General features: G+C 39.8%; 1 protein-coding gene across 1 annotated transcript in view; it reads right to left on the bottom strand.

Annotated features, from left to right (window-relative positions):
• The window catches only part of LOC122794026 (ryanodine receptor 1-like), a 2,146,276-nt gene that overhangs the window by 1,125,431 nt on the left and 999,584 nt on the right, over positions 1–21,261 (bottom strand). The window contains 1 exon segment of the mRNA XM_044062140.1: positions 18,425–18,625. Within this exon segment, the coding sequence (XP_043918075.1) occupies positions 18,425–18,625 (201 nt within the window).

The following is a 21,261-nucleotide window of genomic DNA, read 5'->3' as shown; positions in this document are numbered from 1 at the left end:
TGATCTACAGCCCTTCTTCCTGAAACCCCATTACTCAATAACAGAGTTTAAAATCATCTTTACTGTTACTCAGAACAGCAGCTTTCAGCACCTGAGAGACAAACACTAGACATTTTTCTTTTCAGAGCTGAATGTTTAATGAAATAATTCCATAAAATAATTCCATGTGTGTATTATATTTAATTTGCAGAGATCTGGCTCTTTTGTTTATTTCAGTGTTGCAGCAAGCAGAAGTGACATAACAAGATAAGTAAAAAATTTAAATGGACAGTGAAAATTAATCTTGATGAGAAAAGCAATGGGCATTTAATATATTGATCACACCTCATTTTAGCTTTCTATTGAAATGTCAGCACTCAAAATGCAGACTGCCAACATGCTGGGAAAAAAAGATAAAAGCCTGGAAAAGAGCAAAGATCTCTCTTCTCCTTTAAACTACTTTTTTTTGCAGGGGGGGGGCAAGCCTCCCTTCCACATCCCCCAAAGTTATATATACCAACTCTGAGATCACAGAAAAGGGAATATTCTGTGAAATGTCCATCTTGGGCTTAGTATATGTAAGTCCATTTTTCAGCCATTCAGTCTGCATGCTTCGTGACACTGCCTAGACAGTCCCAACACTTCTAAACGTTACCCTCCTTTTACTAATAATCATAAAGTTTATTAATATTTTTGCAATTAGTGCTGAAAAGGAAGATTTTTTTTTTTAAGTAAAGATAATTTTTGAGTTACGTACCTTATGCAAAGCATCATATCCTGCAACTAAGCGTGAAAATGTTATATGACTGAAACCTTAAAACAAATGAGACTGTAGCTTTGAGTAAGAAACAACCCTCTCAAATTCCTTGTTTTACTGAGCAAAAGAAAGATGGTAATTAGGAAGGGCTACCCTAATGCTCAGAGACAAATTTGATGAGGTCCTAATCACTTCAGCTTCATGATCTTTGTTTTCCATAGGAAATCACTGCCAGAGAAGTTTCTTAGTGTGTGTTAGTAATGATTTGTTTCTTCAGGGAGAGTTCTCTCTTACTGGTGTACGTGCAGCTGTGGTGATGGTATATACATGTTTGGAGGATGTAGGTGGAAGTAGTATTAGACAATAATTTTATTTTCTTTAATGGTGAATTCTACCAACAAAGGAAAGGGGTCGCAATGGGGACCCCATGTACCACAATTTATGCTAATACGGTATTATACTACTGGGAACAAAAATATGTCTTTTCCAGTCCATGGATGAATTACATAAAATACTACAGAAGACACCTGGATGACATGTGTTTATTATGGAATAGTATGGAAGAGGAGTTTAAAAGTTTTATAAATTACATTAATACCAGCACAAACTTTTTAAATTTTACCCATGTAATTAATAAAGACAAATTAAATTATTTGGATATTACTCTAACCAAGGATTACACCAATTTAAAATTTCACTCAAGGATATTTAGGAAGTCCACGTTTTCTAATTCATATTTACATTTTAATAGTGGGCATCCTTTTTACCAAAAAAAAGGGCATTATTAAAGGACAGCTTATTAGAGCATCTAGAATGTCCAGTTCTCTTGAAAGTTTTGTCAATGAGACACATATTCTTAAAGATTTGTTTTTGGAGAAAGGTTATCCCTTACATTTGACTGATGCCATGATTCATGAAGTATCAAATAACAGGGAATCAAAGTATCCGCCTTTGTTAGGAGCTGCTCATAATATTGATAAGAATGATCAGATGGCATGTCCTGAAGTTAGAAATAATTTTATTCACACTTTTTCAGTTAACCCATATGAAGTAGAATATATTATTTTCAAATACTGACCCATACTTGGTCACGAAGGACCCCCAGTTTATAAGAAAAAGAGGTACTAATTTAAAAGAAGTTTTTGAAAGGAAACAAAATTTGGAAACAAACAAGACAAAGTTAGGTACGTACAAGTGTGGCAGTTGTAAGCAGTGTAATGCAATGATGAACCAGGGTACATTTTACCTCCCCGCTAGGAAATTTACATTTAGATTTATGGATTATTATAATTGTGGAGATAAGGGGGTAGTATACCTGGGTATCTGCATGCACTGCTTTAGTTTTTTATGTTGGCAAAACTGAGAGACCCTTAAGAAGAAGGGTTTATGAACATCTTTATGATGTTTCTAGATGTAAGGAAAATAATGCCTTTTATAAACATTCGCAATCTTGCAGTAATATGAATTTGAAATTTATGGTTTTGGAGCAAGTAATACCTGATTTAAGGGGTGGTAGTTGGGAGACCCAATTGGAATACCGAGAGCTCTATTGGCAACTTAGGCTGGATTCAACCAGATCCCCAGGGTTAAATGATAGTATAAATATTGGGTGTGTTTTGAAGTTAAGGAAAGCTAGGCTTTGAAGTATGATTTATTATGGGTATTATTGTTTACAATGTATAACAAATTTTGTTAACCATGATCCCATATTCTACAATTTTGTTAGGTTCAAAATCATTGGATATAAATTATTTTATCCTATGTAAAAAAAATTTTAAATATTTTATGGAAATATTACATATTTCCTAACCATTCCATGGAGAATTATTTTGATATACAAGGTAAAGGAACATGTACAATGTTAATATGATAATGAATTTTATTATTTACATGGTTATTATATTATTAAGTTTTATGTAATTTTATTATCATTGTTCATTTTTTAACATGTTTTGTAGAGGCTACATATTTATTGATATTTACAAATCAGACTCATTTACAATTAATTATAGGTCATGTGACCTTACAAGTTGTTATTTAATGGGAAGGCATGACCTCATAAGAATTCATTCCTTGAAAAAGCCTGGTAGTGACCGGTGAAAGCGCTTGGATTTTATGTGATTATTTGTACTCGTGTTGTATCTGCTTACATTAAATACTTGGATTTTCAACAGTACTTTTGGCTCCGGGTCCTGTTGCCATTGGATTTATCTACTGTTATTGGTTTTACTTGTTTGGTTCATCACCAATCTTGCCCAATCTATCCAAAACAGAAACCAGCAAAATGACCACCTGCTACAATCAGATAGCCAAATTTGCTAACAACAGCTCCTTCAGAACCCATCACTGTCATAACCTAAAACATTTGGGCTGGCTTCAACTGCCAAATTTACTAATCCATAATCAACTGATCTTCACTCACAAGCTGCTCACCCAGCCATATATAACACCTTCATTAAGTAACATAATCGAGCAATACTCCTGTCCTAGGCAACTCCGCTCCACAGACAAGTTACTGTTAATAGTTACTAGAACCCACAACCATGCTGGTGACTCCCTCTACTCTTCTTATATGTCCAAAATCTGGAACTCCCTGCCTGCATCTATAACCCTGGAATCTTCCCTACCGAAATTTAAAACGTATATCAAAAGTCAAAGTCTAAACAACAGATGGCTATGTCCCTGCTCCACACCAGACTAACTCCAGTCCCACTCCTATACTAATGCAACTCTTGCCTTAATACATGGCCTCTTGATTCACCTGCATAAGCTTAGTACACCACAACAAATGCATGAGGTTATTTTTTGGGATAGTTTGCATAATTTATTGTTATTTATAAATCTATTGATCACTGTATCTGTCTATGGCATAACACTTAAGTGTTCTCAACTAGATACTTTTAGTGGACCTAGTTGAAATATGTTTTTAAGCGTTATCTGTATGTCTTGTAAATTGTCTCTTTGGAGCTTTTCTCCCCGGGCCTCCACTGAAAATGGACATGTATCCAGTTGGGCTATCCCGGTTAACAAATGTAAAATCAAATCAAATAATTAAAATAAATAAAATAAATGTGTGACAAAACATGCAGGGATCCTGCAAATGGGCTTCACCAAGGCAATACACGCAACTGGTGTGGCTGTCTGTAAGAGACATTTTCTGCGCACACCTATCACACAAACCCCGAAGGGTGATGATCCTTATGCACCCTATCCTTATCTTTTGACATTTCTAGAATCGAAAGACAAGTTAGATTAACAATACTAAAGGTAATAACTACTATAATAAAGTGAGAAAGAGAAAAAGTTAAAAAAAAAAAAAAAAAAAAAAAAAAGTTAACAGTCACACACACACAGGGGGAAAGGCCCTCTAACTTAAACGGACCGTACAGTGCTAAGGGGGGAATAGGGGTTGAAGAACTTTCAAAAACAGTCACACAAGAGACAAGAAACTATATATATATATATATATATATATATATAAAATCAAAAAAGTAGGAAAAGACTAAATATAGCAAAAAATAGTTTTACTTAGCCAACGAGCCAGTAAGACACAACCTCGAAGCTTTCACGGCAAACAAGATCTGGGGATTTGCTGTGAGGCACCATGGGATATGGGCTAGCCTCAAGCCAGTAAAAGCTCTTGAGCTTTAGTATTGGCCGAGTCGGAGCCGAATATCGGCTCTGAACCCATCCAGCAAGAATTACGGTGAGATAGGACTACATAACATCATTGAACAAGAAATGGAGGTAGTGCAATCTTTGTAGGAATCATTGATAAAATGATACCTGAATTATTATGTCTAGTTCTAAAAGCACTTCTCAGGAAGGATACTAAGTGGAAGCAATCCAGAACAGAGCAAATCAAATGTTACTTGGTGTTAATAAAAAGCCATGGGTGGAGACAAGAAGGACTGCAATATGAAAATACTATATAACAGAGGAGACACAAGCATTACAGTGGAGATAATTATATTGCATATGTAGTTATTTATGTATATTTGTTTTCCATGGTATAGTACTAATCTCCATGGACCACTTATTTATTGCAGATGACTGCAAACTGGGCGCCATAGTAGAAAACACATCTGACACAGATATCCTACAGAAGGGTCTCACAGAAACGGATAACTGGTGCCAGAGCCATGGCCTAAAGTTAAATGCCAAAAAATGCATAGTCATACCCTTCGGGAAAAACAAGGTTACCCCTAGCTACCAAATAGGTGGCAATCCACTGAGCACAGAAGAAGTTATCAGGGACCTAGGGACACAGGTTGATAGTAGTCTGTCATTCGACACCCATGTAGCCAAATTAGTTAGGAAGACCTTCTACATTGCCCACCTTATCATGAAGGGATTCTCGTCTAGATCAAGGGAGGTCATAGTCTCCTGTACTCATCACTCATCAGACCAATGATTGAGTATAATGCCCCATTCGGAATGTATCTGACCCGACACTTGCAGCAGCTTGAGAGGCCACAAAGTTCCTCACCAAAAGGATAAAGGGTCTCAAACATCTGTCCTATGCTGCCCGACTGAAAGAACTCCAGCTCTACTCAGTCGCCACCGCTTGCTCAGAGGTGACCTTTGCCTAACATACAAGGCCATGTCAAACCCAGATTTGATGAATATGCTTCACCTCAAAAAATCTAGATCCATCAGAGCCACAAGGGCGGGAGACTTAAACCTGGACACGGCTATTAATAGGACGTGTTGGAGGGATAGATTCATCACCCAAAGACTCCCTATGCTGTGGAACAAAATCCCGGTATATGTGAGGCAGAGCACCTCGCTAGCCTTGTTCAAGAAAAATCTTGACCAATGGATGGGAGATCGCAGATATACCCCAGGGATCACCACAGTGTCACTGCTCGACAGAGGCACAGCAAAATAATGGGTATAGTTCCCCATACTAAAGGGGTGGCGTAAGCCACAAAACTATGGGCTAGGCTTGTAAATGCCCTCGGGCAGATAGCCTAGTATGAACCTATGAACCTATGAACCTATTTGTTTTCCTGGGTAGAGCAATAGCCTCTGTGGACCATTTACATATGTATTTATTTGTATTTGTTGTGTGGGGTAGAGCACTGATATCCATGGACTTTTTCAGGCTGAGCCTGGGAGTGGTGTCTGGTTAAGTGACTCGCTCATAGGTTCATAGATTAGTACTAGGCTAACTGCCCTTGACAGCCATTTTAAGCCTAGCCAACTATCCCTTGTGAGACTTGAACCCTACACCTTGTGTTTGTAAGGCAAACATCTTAACCATTAGGCCACACTCCCAACCCCTCAGAGTCATACAGTTAGGTAATGGAGGCTGAGAAAATCAAACCTTGAACCACTGGGCCACAGGAAATAGCTCATTAACAACTCCTTAATCTTAAAATAAAAAGCCAACTGCCAGACGTTATTATGTAAATAATACACAGAAGGGTCAAGCCTTTCAGAACAAAAAGGGCTAAAGAAAAAAAGAGGGCACATTTAACATGGGACACCCAAGTCAAACATGATAGAGAAATACCTCTTCACATAAACAGCAGTATCTGTTAATCTTGGCTCTGTAGTATAGAGTAATGGAGCTCTGACTGTAATCCAAATGACCACAGTGGCTTGAGCACTGGAGGGGCTCTATACAGGTACATAGATGTTTACTAGGCTAATGACCAAAAGGGCCAAATCTTTGACAAGTTCTAGTAACATTGATAAGTGTAAGCAGAGGCATGGAAAATGAAACATTTAAAAGATGACGTCTGTGAGGTGAAATAATTACAGGCTGCCTGTGTCCATTAGAGACATAGGTGCCAAACCAAGAATGAATTTTCTGCTTCACATCCAAATGCCCAAGTTACACTTAAATTGGGTTAGGGAAGAACTCTGCTTCACATGGATGGGGATCCTGATCCAGAGAAGGGGTAGTCTCTGGGATACATAGCTGTCTCTCTCTCTCCAGCAGGTGCTATTTATATGGCAGTCAAGGTTTAAGTGTTTAGAAAAGGCAATTCTGGTGCTGTTTGTTTTGTGGATATGCAAAAGATCCATTAGACTGGGGTCTGACAACGCCTTGTATGCCAGGCATAAGTGTCCCCTCAAAAGTATGCAGAAAACAGAATACAGGGATAGGGCCTTGAGGCAATCTGCATAGGACATGTTACTAATGCCTGTATTCTTTTAGTGACGAACCTCTGTGGACATTCTAATTTTTGGATATGCCTGGTTAAGTACATACCAAAGGGGGAAATGAACTTAATGATAGGTCTGGTGAATGCTGAATACAGTGGAACAATGGCTTCCTTGTACCTAGATGCCATACCTTTGTTTATATGTTGCACAACATAGAATTAATCACTACTGTAGACATGTGATGGTCAAAGGCTAGATTACTGTCTATGTGTGTCCCCAAGTCCCTGACTACTGCATTTGCTGCTAGTGGTGTATTGTCAATATGATAGTCAGGAGGGGTGGATGACTTCCTGAAGGACACTATTATGCATTTCTTGTCATTTAGTTTTAGACCATGGTTCTGACACCCGTTGTTTGCCTGTGTCAGCCCATCCTGGAGAATATTTGTGTCAGTGGGAGATTCAATGACAGTTCCTAATTTGCAATTATTTTTTTTTTATTTTATTATTTAACATTTGTTAACCAGGAAAGTTCAACTTGGAACAAAGCCAATTTTCAATGGAGGCCCGGGGAGAAATGCTCCAGATGCATGTCTTTGTAACTTGGGAAGAAACCGGAGTACCCGGAGGAAACCCACACGAATGCAGGGAGGACATGCAGACTCCGCACAGAAGGCACCTCAGCCAAGAATTGAACTGGAGAACCTCTTGCTGTGAGGCGACAACACTACCGCTGCACCACTGCACCATCCAATTATCTGCAAAATTAGTCAGCCAGAAGTCAGTAACATTGGTATTGACTTTAGAAAAGCAGAAACCAAAAAGGAACGGTTCAAAGACCAATCTCTGAGGGACTCCACTTATGACTGGCCTCTTTGTAGAGGTGGACCCCCCAAGTTTTAACTTTCCAGTGTCCTGTCTGTGAGCTAGCTGGCTATATATCAGGTGACATAAGGGTTTTTACAAAGCCTCAAGAGTTTGTCAGTGCCTGAGTGGGGGTTGTGTCAAATGCCTTGACCAGGTCAAGGTAGGCAGTGTGAACCATTTTACCCTCTTCCATTGCTTTGGTGACCTTCTCAAGTAAGTCCACCAGGTTGAGTAGGCATGACATGCCCCTTCCAAAACCAGATTGGGTTGGGTCTAGTATCTGGAGGTTTCCTGTGTCATTACTGATTATTTTCATGATAATTCTTTCCAGGGCTTTACATATGAGACTAGAGAGATTTATGGGTGTATATTTTAAAGGGTCTGTAGCTGGCTCACCTTTGTGCAGAGGGATGACTATTGCTGTTCTCCATTTATGAGGCATGAAATTCTGGGATACTGTCTGGGCCCACTGATGTAGTGATCTTGGCCTTAGAGAGAGCATTAAGGACCTGTATTGTTCGTGTCAGTAGGGGAAGTTAAATTTGATGGCATTTCCTGAGGGAAGGTTGAGGGGGAGAGAGGGGTAAAGTTGGAGCTGAATTTGTAGACCAGTAGGTTGTTATAGCTTCTGGCTTAGTATAGGTGGCTCCGTTTACCATGAGCTCTTCACACAATTGTGAGTTAGTTCTGTACTTCTTCCTGGTGGGTACAGTTGCCTCTATGCAGCTATTAACATAAAAAAAGTCCCCAAGCAAAGGAAACACATTCAAAATAAAGGATGCAGATGAATAAAAACCGAACAATTTTATTCCAATACTTGACAGTAATATGGTAAGCGCTTTCACAATAATTCAATATTGCTTCATCAAACCAGGAATAACAACTAACATAAGTCCTTAAATAACATTGCTAGGCCTCAAAATGCAAAGTAACCACTCAGAAGCCAGCAAACCAAAATTAATTACCATTTAAAGACAAAGTTACTAATTTCTCTTCAATGTTGTATGTGCAATGCATTTCAATACCATTTATAGCTTCAAAACAAATTTCCTTATAGTTCATGTTTGTTTACAAATTCTATAAATAAATAATAATATACGTAATTAAAATGAAAATAAGAAAATATATAAAATAAGAATATAAATATAAATATATATATATATATATATATATATATATATATATATGAAAACACACACATATCAAGAACATATATAATAACTAAAAATATATCTAATAATTGGATATGAATATATATATATATATATATATATATATATATATATATATGTGCAATTCATATAAATAAATATAAATATGGTGTACACATTTACAAACATTATACTATATAACTCAACCATTATTTAAAAGAAAAAAAACATCTGAACACCAAAAACGAATACATATGCATAATGTGCATAACTTAACACATCACTTCATAGCACAACTACATATAAATGCATATAAATATTACAAGCCCTTCTTATACTTATTGACCCTTCTAGACTTCAGAACAGGTTTTAATGGGACACTGTCATTCAGACCGTGTCCCCTATGAGCCCCCAAACGTAAGATCCACTGCAGTTCTAATGTTTCTGTTCTATTAATAATATCTCCCATTCTTGTATTTTCACCTACTGTTTGCAATACTTGAAATAAGAATGTGTGTTGTAAACCTTCTTTCAAACAATGTTTCGCTAGCGCACTGTGTTCTAAACCTTTATTAATACAATATATATGATCCCTAATGCGTTCTCTAAGAAGTCTGTTTGTTTTGCCTATATAGAATTTAAAACAGCAGGTACAGTGTGCACAATATATTACATTCCTTGTATTGCAATCAGCGTGAGTTCTTAGTTCCCAGAGTTTCCTTGATGTTCATCGTGTTTCACTGTTGCAGTCATTACTCTTGGGTTATCCTGCTGGCAGGCTACCCGCAGTCAGCCTGAATTCCAAAGTCCTGGTCCGGCGTTGGTTGCTGTCGCCTCTTCCCTGACGTCAGTGCACCAGGGGTATAAAAGATGCAGCCGATGCCATTTTCTTCAGTCTTTCTTGCCGCACGGTGCCCGAAGCAGAAGCAGTTCACAAGTGCCGGTCGGCCGACTCCGGAGATTTTCGTGTTCGAATTTCAGATCCAAAGTCTTCATTTAAAGCTAAGTACCCCATTGGGGAAACTTTTTTCTTCCTCCAGACCAATGTCAGAAAAAGTTAATAATTGTATTCCTTGTGGGAAGCAAATACCTCATAAGGACTTCCATTGTTATTATATTCCTTGCCTAGGCCCTGATCACGACGTTGCTGATTGCAGGTTTTGTGCTAGATTTAACCAACGCACTATTAAGCATCGGTATGATTTTGCATTTCATTACTTTGGCTGGAGATTTAATTACACGATGTCGTCGTATAGCCATCCAACTACCGCAATTCACAAGAAATGGAAGGAAAAGGAAAAGGACAGGCATCCGAGGTCCAAAACTGACGACAAGGCTTCTTCTAAGCCAGTCGCCCGTTCTCAGTGAGGCGCTTTCACAGCCCTTGACGCCCGCTACCTCAGAGCCGCAGGCCGCTTCCAACTCCCACGTGGAGCAGACTAGGCATCTGGAAACTCAAGGTATTGGACACTTGGAAAATATTCCCTCAGATGGGTCTGGAGCCGCTGAGCAGGCATCGGCTTCTGAGGGTGTTTTCAGGCTTACACAGTTATATATAAAACAGACTACAGCTTCAAAGATGAAAGACTAAAGCACCACTAAAGACAAAGAAACAAGTGCAGCAAGCCCATGGACAGGACTCCATGCCTAAAATACAGATGCTCAAAATGTCCGAAGACCTAATTACTTTGATCAGGGGTTCCTATCCCCCTCTTGATAAGAGGCCTAGGCAAGAGACAGAATATGAATCTTCAGATCAGGTTTCCATTTCCTCTGACTCCTCTTCTGAACAGGGATACTCTCTCCCTCCCTATGAGGATTCCGATGCTGAAGAATCTATCCCTTCAGCCTCCCCTCCTGAGGATTATTCTTTTGAGGAAACACTGCATACCATGAGGGAGCACTTCCACTGGGAGAGCCAAGACTACTCAGAATCTAAGAAAAGGCTCAGAGACTTTCTTTTACTACTTCAGCACAAGCCTCTTGTTATCCCTCCTGTTTTAGACATTGTAGATGATGTATTTTCAGAGTCCAGCCTGTCTCCTGACGCTTTACCCCCTGCACCTGTTAAGCCAGACAGATACTACAGGGTTCTAGATTCACACAAATTTCTTTATAAAAACCCTGCTGCTGACCCAGAAACTATTTCTCAGGGTCCCAAAGGGGTCAAGGCTTCCACTGCAAAAAACCCTATCCCCTCTGATAAGGATTCAAGGGCACTGGACAGATGGGGGAAAAAGGTTTACACTTCTGCTACCTTGGCTGTGAGGGCTTTAAATTGTCAATTTCATATGCTTAAATATCAACAATATTTAATGTCACTGCTTAAACAGAAAATGTTAACAAATTCTGAATGTGCAGAAAACAAGGAAATGCAGGATTTATTGCATGCAACTGAACAAGTGGGAAAGCATACTTTGCAATGTGGTTTTGATTCTCTGGAGGCCTCTTGCAGGACCGCTTACGGGTTCTGTCATTAGGCGGCATGCTTGGTTAAAGGAACAGAATCTGCCTGATCATGTTAAAACAAAATTATTAGATGTTCCACTACAGCATGATACTTTGTTTGGTGTTAAAGCAGAAGAGGTGCTGAAGAAACTGGAGGACAAAGCAAAATCTATGCAGACAGTTAAGGATTTCTTACAGGTGCAGCCACTCAGATTTAGCAGGAACTGGCCTACAAAGAATTGGTCCTTTCCACTGTCAGACAGGCCACAAAGAGGCAGATACAGATGCCCCAGAGGCAGATCCCAGCCCCAAGGCACATACAGGCCTAAACAATGGGGAGCTTCTACCTCCAAAAGCGGAGAAGACAAATCACAGCCATACAGGAAACAGTCCCAATGACTTTCCTCTGCCAGCACCAAGCACTTATCTTCTGGCAGCCCCCTTAGGGGGAAAACTAGCACTTTTTTCACAAAATTGGCACATGATCACCCAGGACAAATGGGTCTTGAACATAGTGTCTCAGGGCTATAGGTTTCACTTTCACACCCTGCCAAGGACAAAAGATATGCTAGACCTGCCACACAAGCAATGGGCAGAGGCACAAAAACAAGTTTCATGCCTCATGGACATGAGGGCCATTCAGCGAGTACCACAGCAAGAGCAGGGACAAGGATTTTACTCGAGACTTTTCTTGGTACCCAGAAAGGACAAAGCCTGGAGACCAATACTGGACCTGTCTATTGTAAACACATTTCTGGACGTTCCAAAATTCAAAATGTTGACTCTGCAGCAGCTTCTGCCCATGCTGGGCAAGAAGGCTTGGCTTGTAACTTTGGACCTAAAAGAGGCATACCTGCATGTCCCAATCAGACAATCTTGCAGAAGATACCTCAGATTCATAGCTGGCTCAATGCACTACCAATTCTCTGCACTGCCCTTTGGCTTATCTATTGCGCCCAGGGTCTTCACAAAATGCCTGGCACCAGTAATTGCATTTTGCAGACAAAGAGGAATTCAAATATATCCTTACTTGGACGACTGCCTTATTCAAGCAGAGAACAAGGACATTCTACTAAAGCATCTGGCGTTTGTAAAAAAAATTACTAATTTGACTAGGGTACACAGTAAACGAAAAGAAATCAAAACTCGTACCCTTTCAAGAGATAATATTCCTGGGTGCAAGCTTAAATACAACTGCCCAGATGGCTTATCTCATGCCAGACAAACAAAGGCAACGGACTTCTTACTTCAAAATGTTGGCAACAAAGACCCAGTTATCTGCAAAAAAATTCTGCAGGCTTTGGGCTTCATGGCATCCTGCATTCTGCTAATTCCATATGCCAGATTGCATATGAGGAAACTACAATGGTATCTAAAATGTGTTTGGACTCAACATTGCCAGAGCCTGGAAACATTAATTACCCTCATTCCCTGCCTGCAACAGGAGTTTCGATGGTGGGCACAGGCCTGTCACCACAACAAGGGACAGCCATTCACTTTACCCACAGCCAGGCAGACAATAACAATGGATGCATCAGATTATGCCTGGGGGGCCCACATGGGAGGAAAATGTATTCAGGGCACATGGCCCGCACCAGATGCATCTTCATATCAATCAAAAAGAGATGCTAGCTGTTCAGAATGCCCTGACAGCTTTCAAGGATCTACTTCATCCACGACAACTACTGATAAAGACGGACAATACTACAGTCATGTGGTACATAAACAAGCAGGGAGGCACACATTCCTACCCCCTCTGCAGACAAGCCATGACTTTGTGGGACACAGCATTGACTTATCAAGATCACCTGCAAGCACAATTCCTGCCAGGAAAGATAAATACTCTGGCAGACGATCTAAGCAGAAACCTCATAGATCCCCACGAGTGGAAACTGGATCCACAAGTCTTCAGCATGATAAAAAGGAAATGGGGATGCCCAGACATAGATCTATTTGCCTCCCCTCACAACTGCCAACTACAGAGATTCTGCACAAGGACTTATCACAAGCAAGCATGGAAAGTGGACGCCCTATCCTTCAGCTGGAAAAACCTAACAGTATATGCCTTTCCTCCACTGCTTCTCCTCCCCAAGGTACGCCTAAAGGTCAGACAAGAGAAGCCAAAAATGATACTGACTTCCCCAGACTGGCCACGCCAGCACTGGTACCCAATCCTAAAGAACTTGTCTCAAAGTCCAGCCTGGACATTGCCTCAAATTTCTCACTTACTGACCCAACAAAACAATCAGATCCTGCACAGCCAACTCAGGACCTTAAATCTGGCAGCATGGCAGATAATGTAGCCATTTAGAACACTCCTCTCTCCAAAGCTGTGATGGATGTTATTTTGGAGGCCAGGAGGCCCAGTACCAGAAAATCTTATGCAGAAAAATGGAAGAGATTCTGTGCTTGGAACCAAGCACAGGAATTGACACGTTTGTACCAAATATTCCTCAGATTTTACAATACTTAACTGAGATGCTGGACAAAGGCCTATCCTTTTCATCAATTAAGATCCATGCCTCTGCCATTTCAGCCCATTACAATACGGAACCACCTATCTTTTCTCATCCTTTAATAAGGCAGTACCTCAGAGGGGCCAAAAACATAAGACCTCCAAGGAGAGCACCAATACCTGCATGGGACTTCAATTATGTCTTGGAAAAACTCACACTGCCTCCTTTTGAGCCAGCCTCAACAGCTGATATAAAATTCTTATCCTGGAAAACAGCTCTGCTCCTAGCAATAACCTCTGCAAGATGAGTCTCGGAGTTACAGGCACTCATGGCTGTGGAACATTTTATCATTTTCCATCCAGACAGGGTTTCTCTGAGGACAAACCTGAAATTTATGCCTAAGGTGGTGTCCAGTGTGGCCCTTAACCAAACCATTCACTTGCCTACCTTTTATCCAAATCCGCAGAACAAGGGTGAGAGACTTCTGCATTCCTTGGACATACACAGACAGCTACGCTTCTACTTAGACAGAACTAAAGCTTTCAGAAAGACTGAGCAACTTTTAGTGGCATATTCTGCAGGATCACAAGGAAAGGCCATCTCAAAACAGATAGGCTATTGCATTCGTTTCTGCTACTCACAACATGGCAAATCAGTGCCTAAGGGCATTAGGCCACACTGAACCAGAGCAGCAGCCACTTCAGCAGCCTTCCTCGGAGGAGTACCAACCAAAGACATCTTAGAGGCTGCAACTTGGAGTTCAGTGCACACTTACAAAGCACTACCACTTACCTCTCTACTCTAAATCCAGAGCAGGCTTTGTCACTGCAGTTCTGGAGGGCCTCATAGCCTCTCCTAATCCTATTTAGCCCCAGCCACCCATCCTCAGCTTTAGGATTCAACCCAAGAGTAATGACTGCAACAGTGAAACACGATGAACATAGTACAGTTGTGTACCTACCGTAAATGTAGATGTTCGAGTGTATTCACTGTTGCAGTCCAGGTTACCCTCCCACCATCCCCCTTTCTTTTGCTGGGTCTTATCTGTACTTCTCTATTCTATACAACCTATGTGGTGTATTTGCTTGTAGATGAAGGAAATGTTTACTTTAGTGCATGCATGTTTATTGGCATAATTTTCTTTAGCCTACCCTTTTGGGGCACCCGACATCTGGGGCAAGAAAAACTGAAGAAAATGGCATCCGCTGCATCTTTTATACCCCTGGCACACTGACGTCAGGGAAGAGGCGACAGCAACCGACTCCGGACCAGGACTTTGGAATTCAGGCCAACTGCAGGTAGCCTGCCAGCAGGATAATCCAAGAGTAATGACTGCAACAGTGAATACACTTGAACATCTACATTTATGGTAGATACACAACTGTACTTTTCTGGGTGTCTAAAGAATCTAGACTCATCTATATGTTGACACTGTGCACATTTCCCACATTTTCATGTCCCATTTACATTACATGATAAGTGAGGTATTGTATTAGTATTTCCATTGCATAATAACTGTTTTAAATTCATCTTATTCTTATATATGAATTTAGGCTGAAGCCCCACTATAGCTGCAGTTTCCGGATCTGTAAGAAGTATAGGCCAGTTCTGTCTAACAATCTGTTGTACATTAGAAATATTCTGAGCATAAGTAAGAATCAATGGTACATTATCAAATGTGGATTTCACCTTTCTATTCATAGGCCTATCACTATAATAAGGAGGTCCATCCTCTCATTAGTCACCTCTCTGCGAATTCGAATAAATTCATCTTTATTATAACCTCTATTTTCAAATTCAAGAGCCAATTGTGTCATGCTTGATGTAAAATCATGTTCTTCACATGATGGCCGAGATACTCTGAGAACTTGACCTTTCATTATTCTCTCAAAGGTAAATCTGGGATGCATGCTATTTCTATGCAAGTATGTTGGACAATAGCATGCCTTTCTATATACTTAGTGGTTAAGAAATTACCCACTTTTTCTACAGAGACATCTAAAAATTCCATTGATTTAATTGAATATTTCATAGTAAATTTCAAAAAAGGGCTAGTATTGTTCAAATAATCACAGAATTGTATTCAGGCATTTTCATCACCCTCCCAGACAAGAAAAAGGTAATCGACAAACCGTCGATAAAACCCTATATATGGGTTCTGTTTGTTTAGTATAAATTGATGTTCCCATTCTGCCATAACCATATTGGCGTAAGCATTTGCACAGCTGGTGCCCATAGCGACACCAGCTGTTTGCCAATAGCATGCATTCTGAAATATGAAAACATTATATTCTAATACCATCTCCAATAACATGCATAAGAAGTCAACACGTATTGGAGTTAGCTTTCCTGATCTCGTCAGAAATTTCTGTACCATGTTTATTCCTTCATTATTTGGAATACAAGTAAATCAGGAGGTGACATCAAAGGTCACTAAAAATTCCACTTTATGGTTCACATGATATTCTTTGTATAAATCCCTTAAAAATTGTTCAGTATTTTTTAGTATTATCGGACATTCATTAAGATGTTCCTTAAATTCCCCATCTAAATATACTGATATTGGCTCTGTTAACCAGCCTGCTCCTGCAACTATGGGGCGTAATGGTGGTCTATATACATTTTATGAATTTTTGGTAACCCTTTTATCTGAGGTATTAGAGGTTCAGTTACTATAAAAAATTCAAATAAAGATTTATCTATTAAGCCTGATGATAAACATTCCATTAGATCATTTGTTATCCTATTCCTTAAAGACTCAACAATATTGAAATCAACTTTCTTAAAAGTAGTAGTATCAGACAACATTTCAAGCATGGTTACACTGTAATAATCAGAATCTAATATCACAATAGGACCCCCTTTATCAGATGGTTGGATTACAATATTACTGTTACTACATAATTTATCAAGTGCTTGACGTTCGCATACAGTCAGATTACCTTTTTTACTACTAGTATTACTATAGGCAACATCATAAATATCATTTTCACATGCTTTAATAAAAATTTCAACATTATGGGGAAGCTGAGGCATAAAAATGCTGGGTTTTCTATAACAAAGACCAACAGAATGTTCTTGCATGTTAAATAAAGATTTCAAAGCCACATTTCTACAGAACAGGTGAAGTTCTATTAAGAGTTTGCTGACATCAGCCGAGTTGGTAGGGATAAACCCTAACCCTTTATTCAACAGTGAAATTTCATAGTCACTCAGTACATACCTTTAGTTATCATGTATGCTGATTTATAATTTTATTTTTATTTTAAAGAAGAGAATCTTGTGGGCTGACCTTATCAGAGAAGACATCACACTAGGGGGTGTACAGCATTCTCCCATATTAGTGAGGACCAGATCCAATACAGTTGTATCCCTGGTTGGTGTACTGACAATCTGGTCCAGGGAATTTGTCTTTACAAAATCTAGGAATCTCAGCACCTGTATGTTTGGTGTTGTATATGATTCTCAATTAATACTGGGGTAATTAAAGTTGCCCATGAATATGGTACTGTGTTGGATGGTGAGTGTTTCCAATAAGTTTAAATACAGGGTATGCGTTTCTTGGGTCATGGAGAGGAACCTATAGCTTGCAAGGAAGTGGTAATGGATTTTGCCTATGGTGATTTGAACACGAAGAAGCTGAAGTGCATTATCCTGTTTGACCAGCCTTGAGGTATATTTATTTTTGATGTACATAGAGATACCACCACTTAAAGTCCCTGTCTGTGTGGTAGCTGGTCTAAATGTGTGGAAAGCATTATAACCGTGGACTGTTGGTGTGTTCTCCCCTCTCCGCAGCTGTAGGGATAGGATGGGAATGAGCAGCAGCAGTTGTTATCTTTCCCATTTTGGGAGACAGTGCAGGGGATTCTAGTACCCAAGGAATAGTGTTATGATCACCAGCAAATTACTGATACGTTTACCACTGGGGAGGCCTGGATCTATTTCATGCTATGTGCAGTAATACATGTGAAGTCAGGAAGCTCTTTCTATTTAGTTTTCCCATCCCTCGATTCTCCTATCCAGCTCTGCAGATGACACTACACTGGTACATCCTGATCTCTTCTCCACCAGCTACTTACAACATGAATCTCTCTTCTGTTACCCCCATGAAGAGTGTCCTTGGTCCAAAGATGCAAGTTAGAAATGTGTCAGTGTGAGGCTAGGGTGGGGGAGTACAGAAGGATGTCAGGACACGGTCAATGGCTAACAGCTGTGAGAAGATGGTGAACTTCTTTAACAGCTTAGCAGACTCCCAGATGACAGATAAGTGGAAAATAAATGGCAGCCGCCATTATGAAGGAATGCTTGTAAAAAGGGAAGCAGAACATCACATATAGGGATCATTACAATTTTATGACATCCAGGTGCTCGGACATTACCACATCACTGAAAGGTGTATCTGAAGAACAAGGTCACTACGCTGTTGTCATCTACCCCTTTTTCTGACGTGTTGTGACCTCAAAGCTCATTTTATTATGTCTGGGAGGTGTGGAAAATGAAGTTGCGTACATGGTGAGGGGGTTTACTATCCAAAGAAAAACTCTTGAAAAGTGAATACCAACCCTTTGCTTTCATAAGACTTGCTACATGAGCAACTGGATTTTAAATAACAAGTATGGTTCTCCAGAATATACATTTTAGTCTTACCTGCTCTTGAGGAGGTGATCGAAATTCTCTTGTCTTTCTAGCTGTCTCTGCAGCAGTCATGCTGAATGCCAACATCAATTCATTGTAGCGTTGCTTCTGATTGGTTTGAACTCGGTCAACATAACGTTCAGAAAATGCAATGACAGATTCAACACGATGACGCAATTCACAGTCACAGAAGTACTGAAGGAGGTTGCACATCTGCAGAGATGCAAAGATATAAAATGTCATAAATGCAGCTATTATGTAAATAGAGAAAATGTCATGAATGCAACTGTTACTCTAAAATTTGGATTAAAATAGCTATAACAGGTTTACCTTAGAACAAACACACATCAAATTACCAAAACTTTTCAACATCTATTAAAGATACTTTCAGGTATTAGCAAAACTTCTGTCAAATTAAATAGAGAGGATTTGAATTCAGAAATCTTGTTTTATTGTTAATGGGGCTTGTTTACTGTAAAAATTGCACTGAATTTTGAGGTCAGCTGGAAAAAATGTTTGCTAATATTCATATTACTACTGTGAAAAATAAATTTCCAGAGCTGACGTTTGAATACTGTTTTGATTTAAAATTTAAAAATAAATCTTACTGGTCACAGTCTTCCAAAGTGGGAAATATGTGAGCAGTTTAATTTGTAGCACGCCTGATAATGCAAAGCTCCCCCTGCACTTGATCTTTTAAGTGCTACCTACTGATGCATTCTGCAAGCAGGATAACTGTCAGATGTTCAGATTCACTGTGTTTTGCTAACTATGCACTAAAATCCTGCTGGAATGATACTCATTACTTTTTTCCATCACTATTATTCCCCTAGTGATGGCTAGTGGCCTCCTTATCTTTGTCTCTCTTCTGCTGCTTACTTTTTTACGTCCACAGTCAAAAATATTGCTGTCATCACACTATTGGCCAGCTTGTTGACGGCTGCATATTAAATGGACACTCTTGTCCAGTACACATATAGTTAGTGTGTATGTACATTCATTAAGAGTGTGCACACATATGTTGGGCATTGCTGCAGGAGGTCTGGCTTCTCTCATGTGTTTCTTACGGTTTACATAAGTTTGTGCGAATGACATTCTGTCAGCTGCAATGTGCAGAAAATCAGAATGCCGAGTGCACAAATATTTGTTAACCAGATAGTCGAATTACACTTATGCGAATGCAGTAGTGCATTCGCATAAGTGTAATTCGACTATTTGCACGGAGATTGCGGTACAGTGGGGATTGGTAATTCATCCACATCCCTACTGCAGTGCCATCTCAGAGTTAGAATATATAAGAAGGGGGGTGTGGGGGGGTGCAGGGGGGCTTGCCCCCCTGCAAAAATGTGATTTGTCATATAGGAGTCTGATTTACATCAGCTCCTATATGGCTATCACATGGTGGTTTCGGCAACAATGTCGAGTCAAATGCGTCAAGCATTTGGCTCGACATTGTCACCATTCGTTTTTTTTTCTTTTCGGTATTACTATTCGTTTTTCTGAACAGAAAATGTTTTTCCATTCGAAGAAACAATAGTAAACCGTTTCTTACAGCTACTGATTATAATTCCGAAATTTGTAAGTGTGAGACCTAGAAAAATAATTGTGAAAATGTAGGAGAACAGTTAACGACAAATACAACTGTTCTATTTTAAAGTTGTTTTTTGCAGGGGTTAAACCACCTTGTATCCCTCAATGGGGGGTAGGGCTTTATTTATACCAATGCAGAGATCGCCATACTGCAGAAAAAAGGGAATACTCTGAGAAATGGCCATCTTGGATTTAAAATATGCAAGTCTGCATTTTCACAAATTTGTCTCAGTACTCCAGGACTCAGAGTAACAAGTCTAGGAATTTCAAATGGTCACCATATCTTACTATGAAAGTTAGTTCCTAGATCTAGTGTGGTGATTTGAATTTCTGTAGGGGTATGCCCAAGACTATGTGAGTGGTAATTATTCTTGCAGATAAGTGGTTTGCGTGTGTGTGTGTGTGTGTGTGTGTGTGTGTGTGTTTGTGCTGTTTATGTAGGACTGTGTTATTAAGTATATTAAATGCATGTGTATGGTAGATGTTTCTGTAGAACTGTGCTGGAGAATATTTCCATATGACAACAAGTTAATGATGTTCTACGAGCTTTGTGTGTTGGAGTTGTTGTCTGGAAACATACAGTTTAATTGTGCTGATGATACTGGTGAAGTGAATTGAGTGTTCAGGTGTGGGGTTTCTTTGTTGAACTGAGTGCTTAGAAGTAGTGATGTGCATGCACTGGTGAGAAGGCAGTGTGTACAGCAATGGGCTGCAGAATGTAAAGCTTGGATGAATGGTACAATACTTGATAGAGTGTGTGTGTGTGAGTGTATGTGTGCATGTTTGTAGTGTTGTCATGATACAACTAAGTGTATCTGGTCAGAAGAATACTGTGGCTGAGAGAGTGGTGTTATGAGAGGGTATGTTTGATGTAGTGTGTGTGAAATGCAAGCTAGATATATGTGTGGATCTGTGTTCCAAGCAGCACTTACCTCAAGGAAAGTTCATTCTTGGAGTTTGTTATTTAAGAGTTATTTTGGGGGGGGGGCTGAGGGAGTCTTGCTCATCTTAGACCTGTATGTAAAGTATGTCTCTGCACTGCAAGTTGTGTGACTGCATTAGCATGATTGAGATTTCGATGGTGCGTATGTTAGTTTACATATATTAAGTGTGTGTGTGTGTGCGTGCGTGTGCCCACCCATGTGTGTGTGTGTGTGTGTGTGTGTGTGTGTGTGTTCATGTCTGTGTGCATGTGTGCGTGTGTGCATGTGTGCGTGTGTGCATGTGTGCGTGTGCGTGTGTGTGTGTGTGAGCATGTG

Source organism: Protopterus annectens, chromosome 1.part0 (assembly GCF_019279795.1).
Source record: "Protopterus annectens isolate FY-2018-M chromosome 1.part0, PAN1.0, whole genome shotgun sequence".
Taxonomy (NCBI): Eukaryota; Metazoa; Chordata; order Ceratodontiformes; family Protopteridae; genus Protopterus; species Protopterus annectens.
The sequence above is the reverse complement of the archived record's forward strand: the minus strand, read 5'-3'. Positions and strand labels throughout refer to the sequence as shown.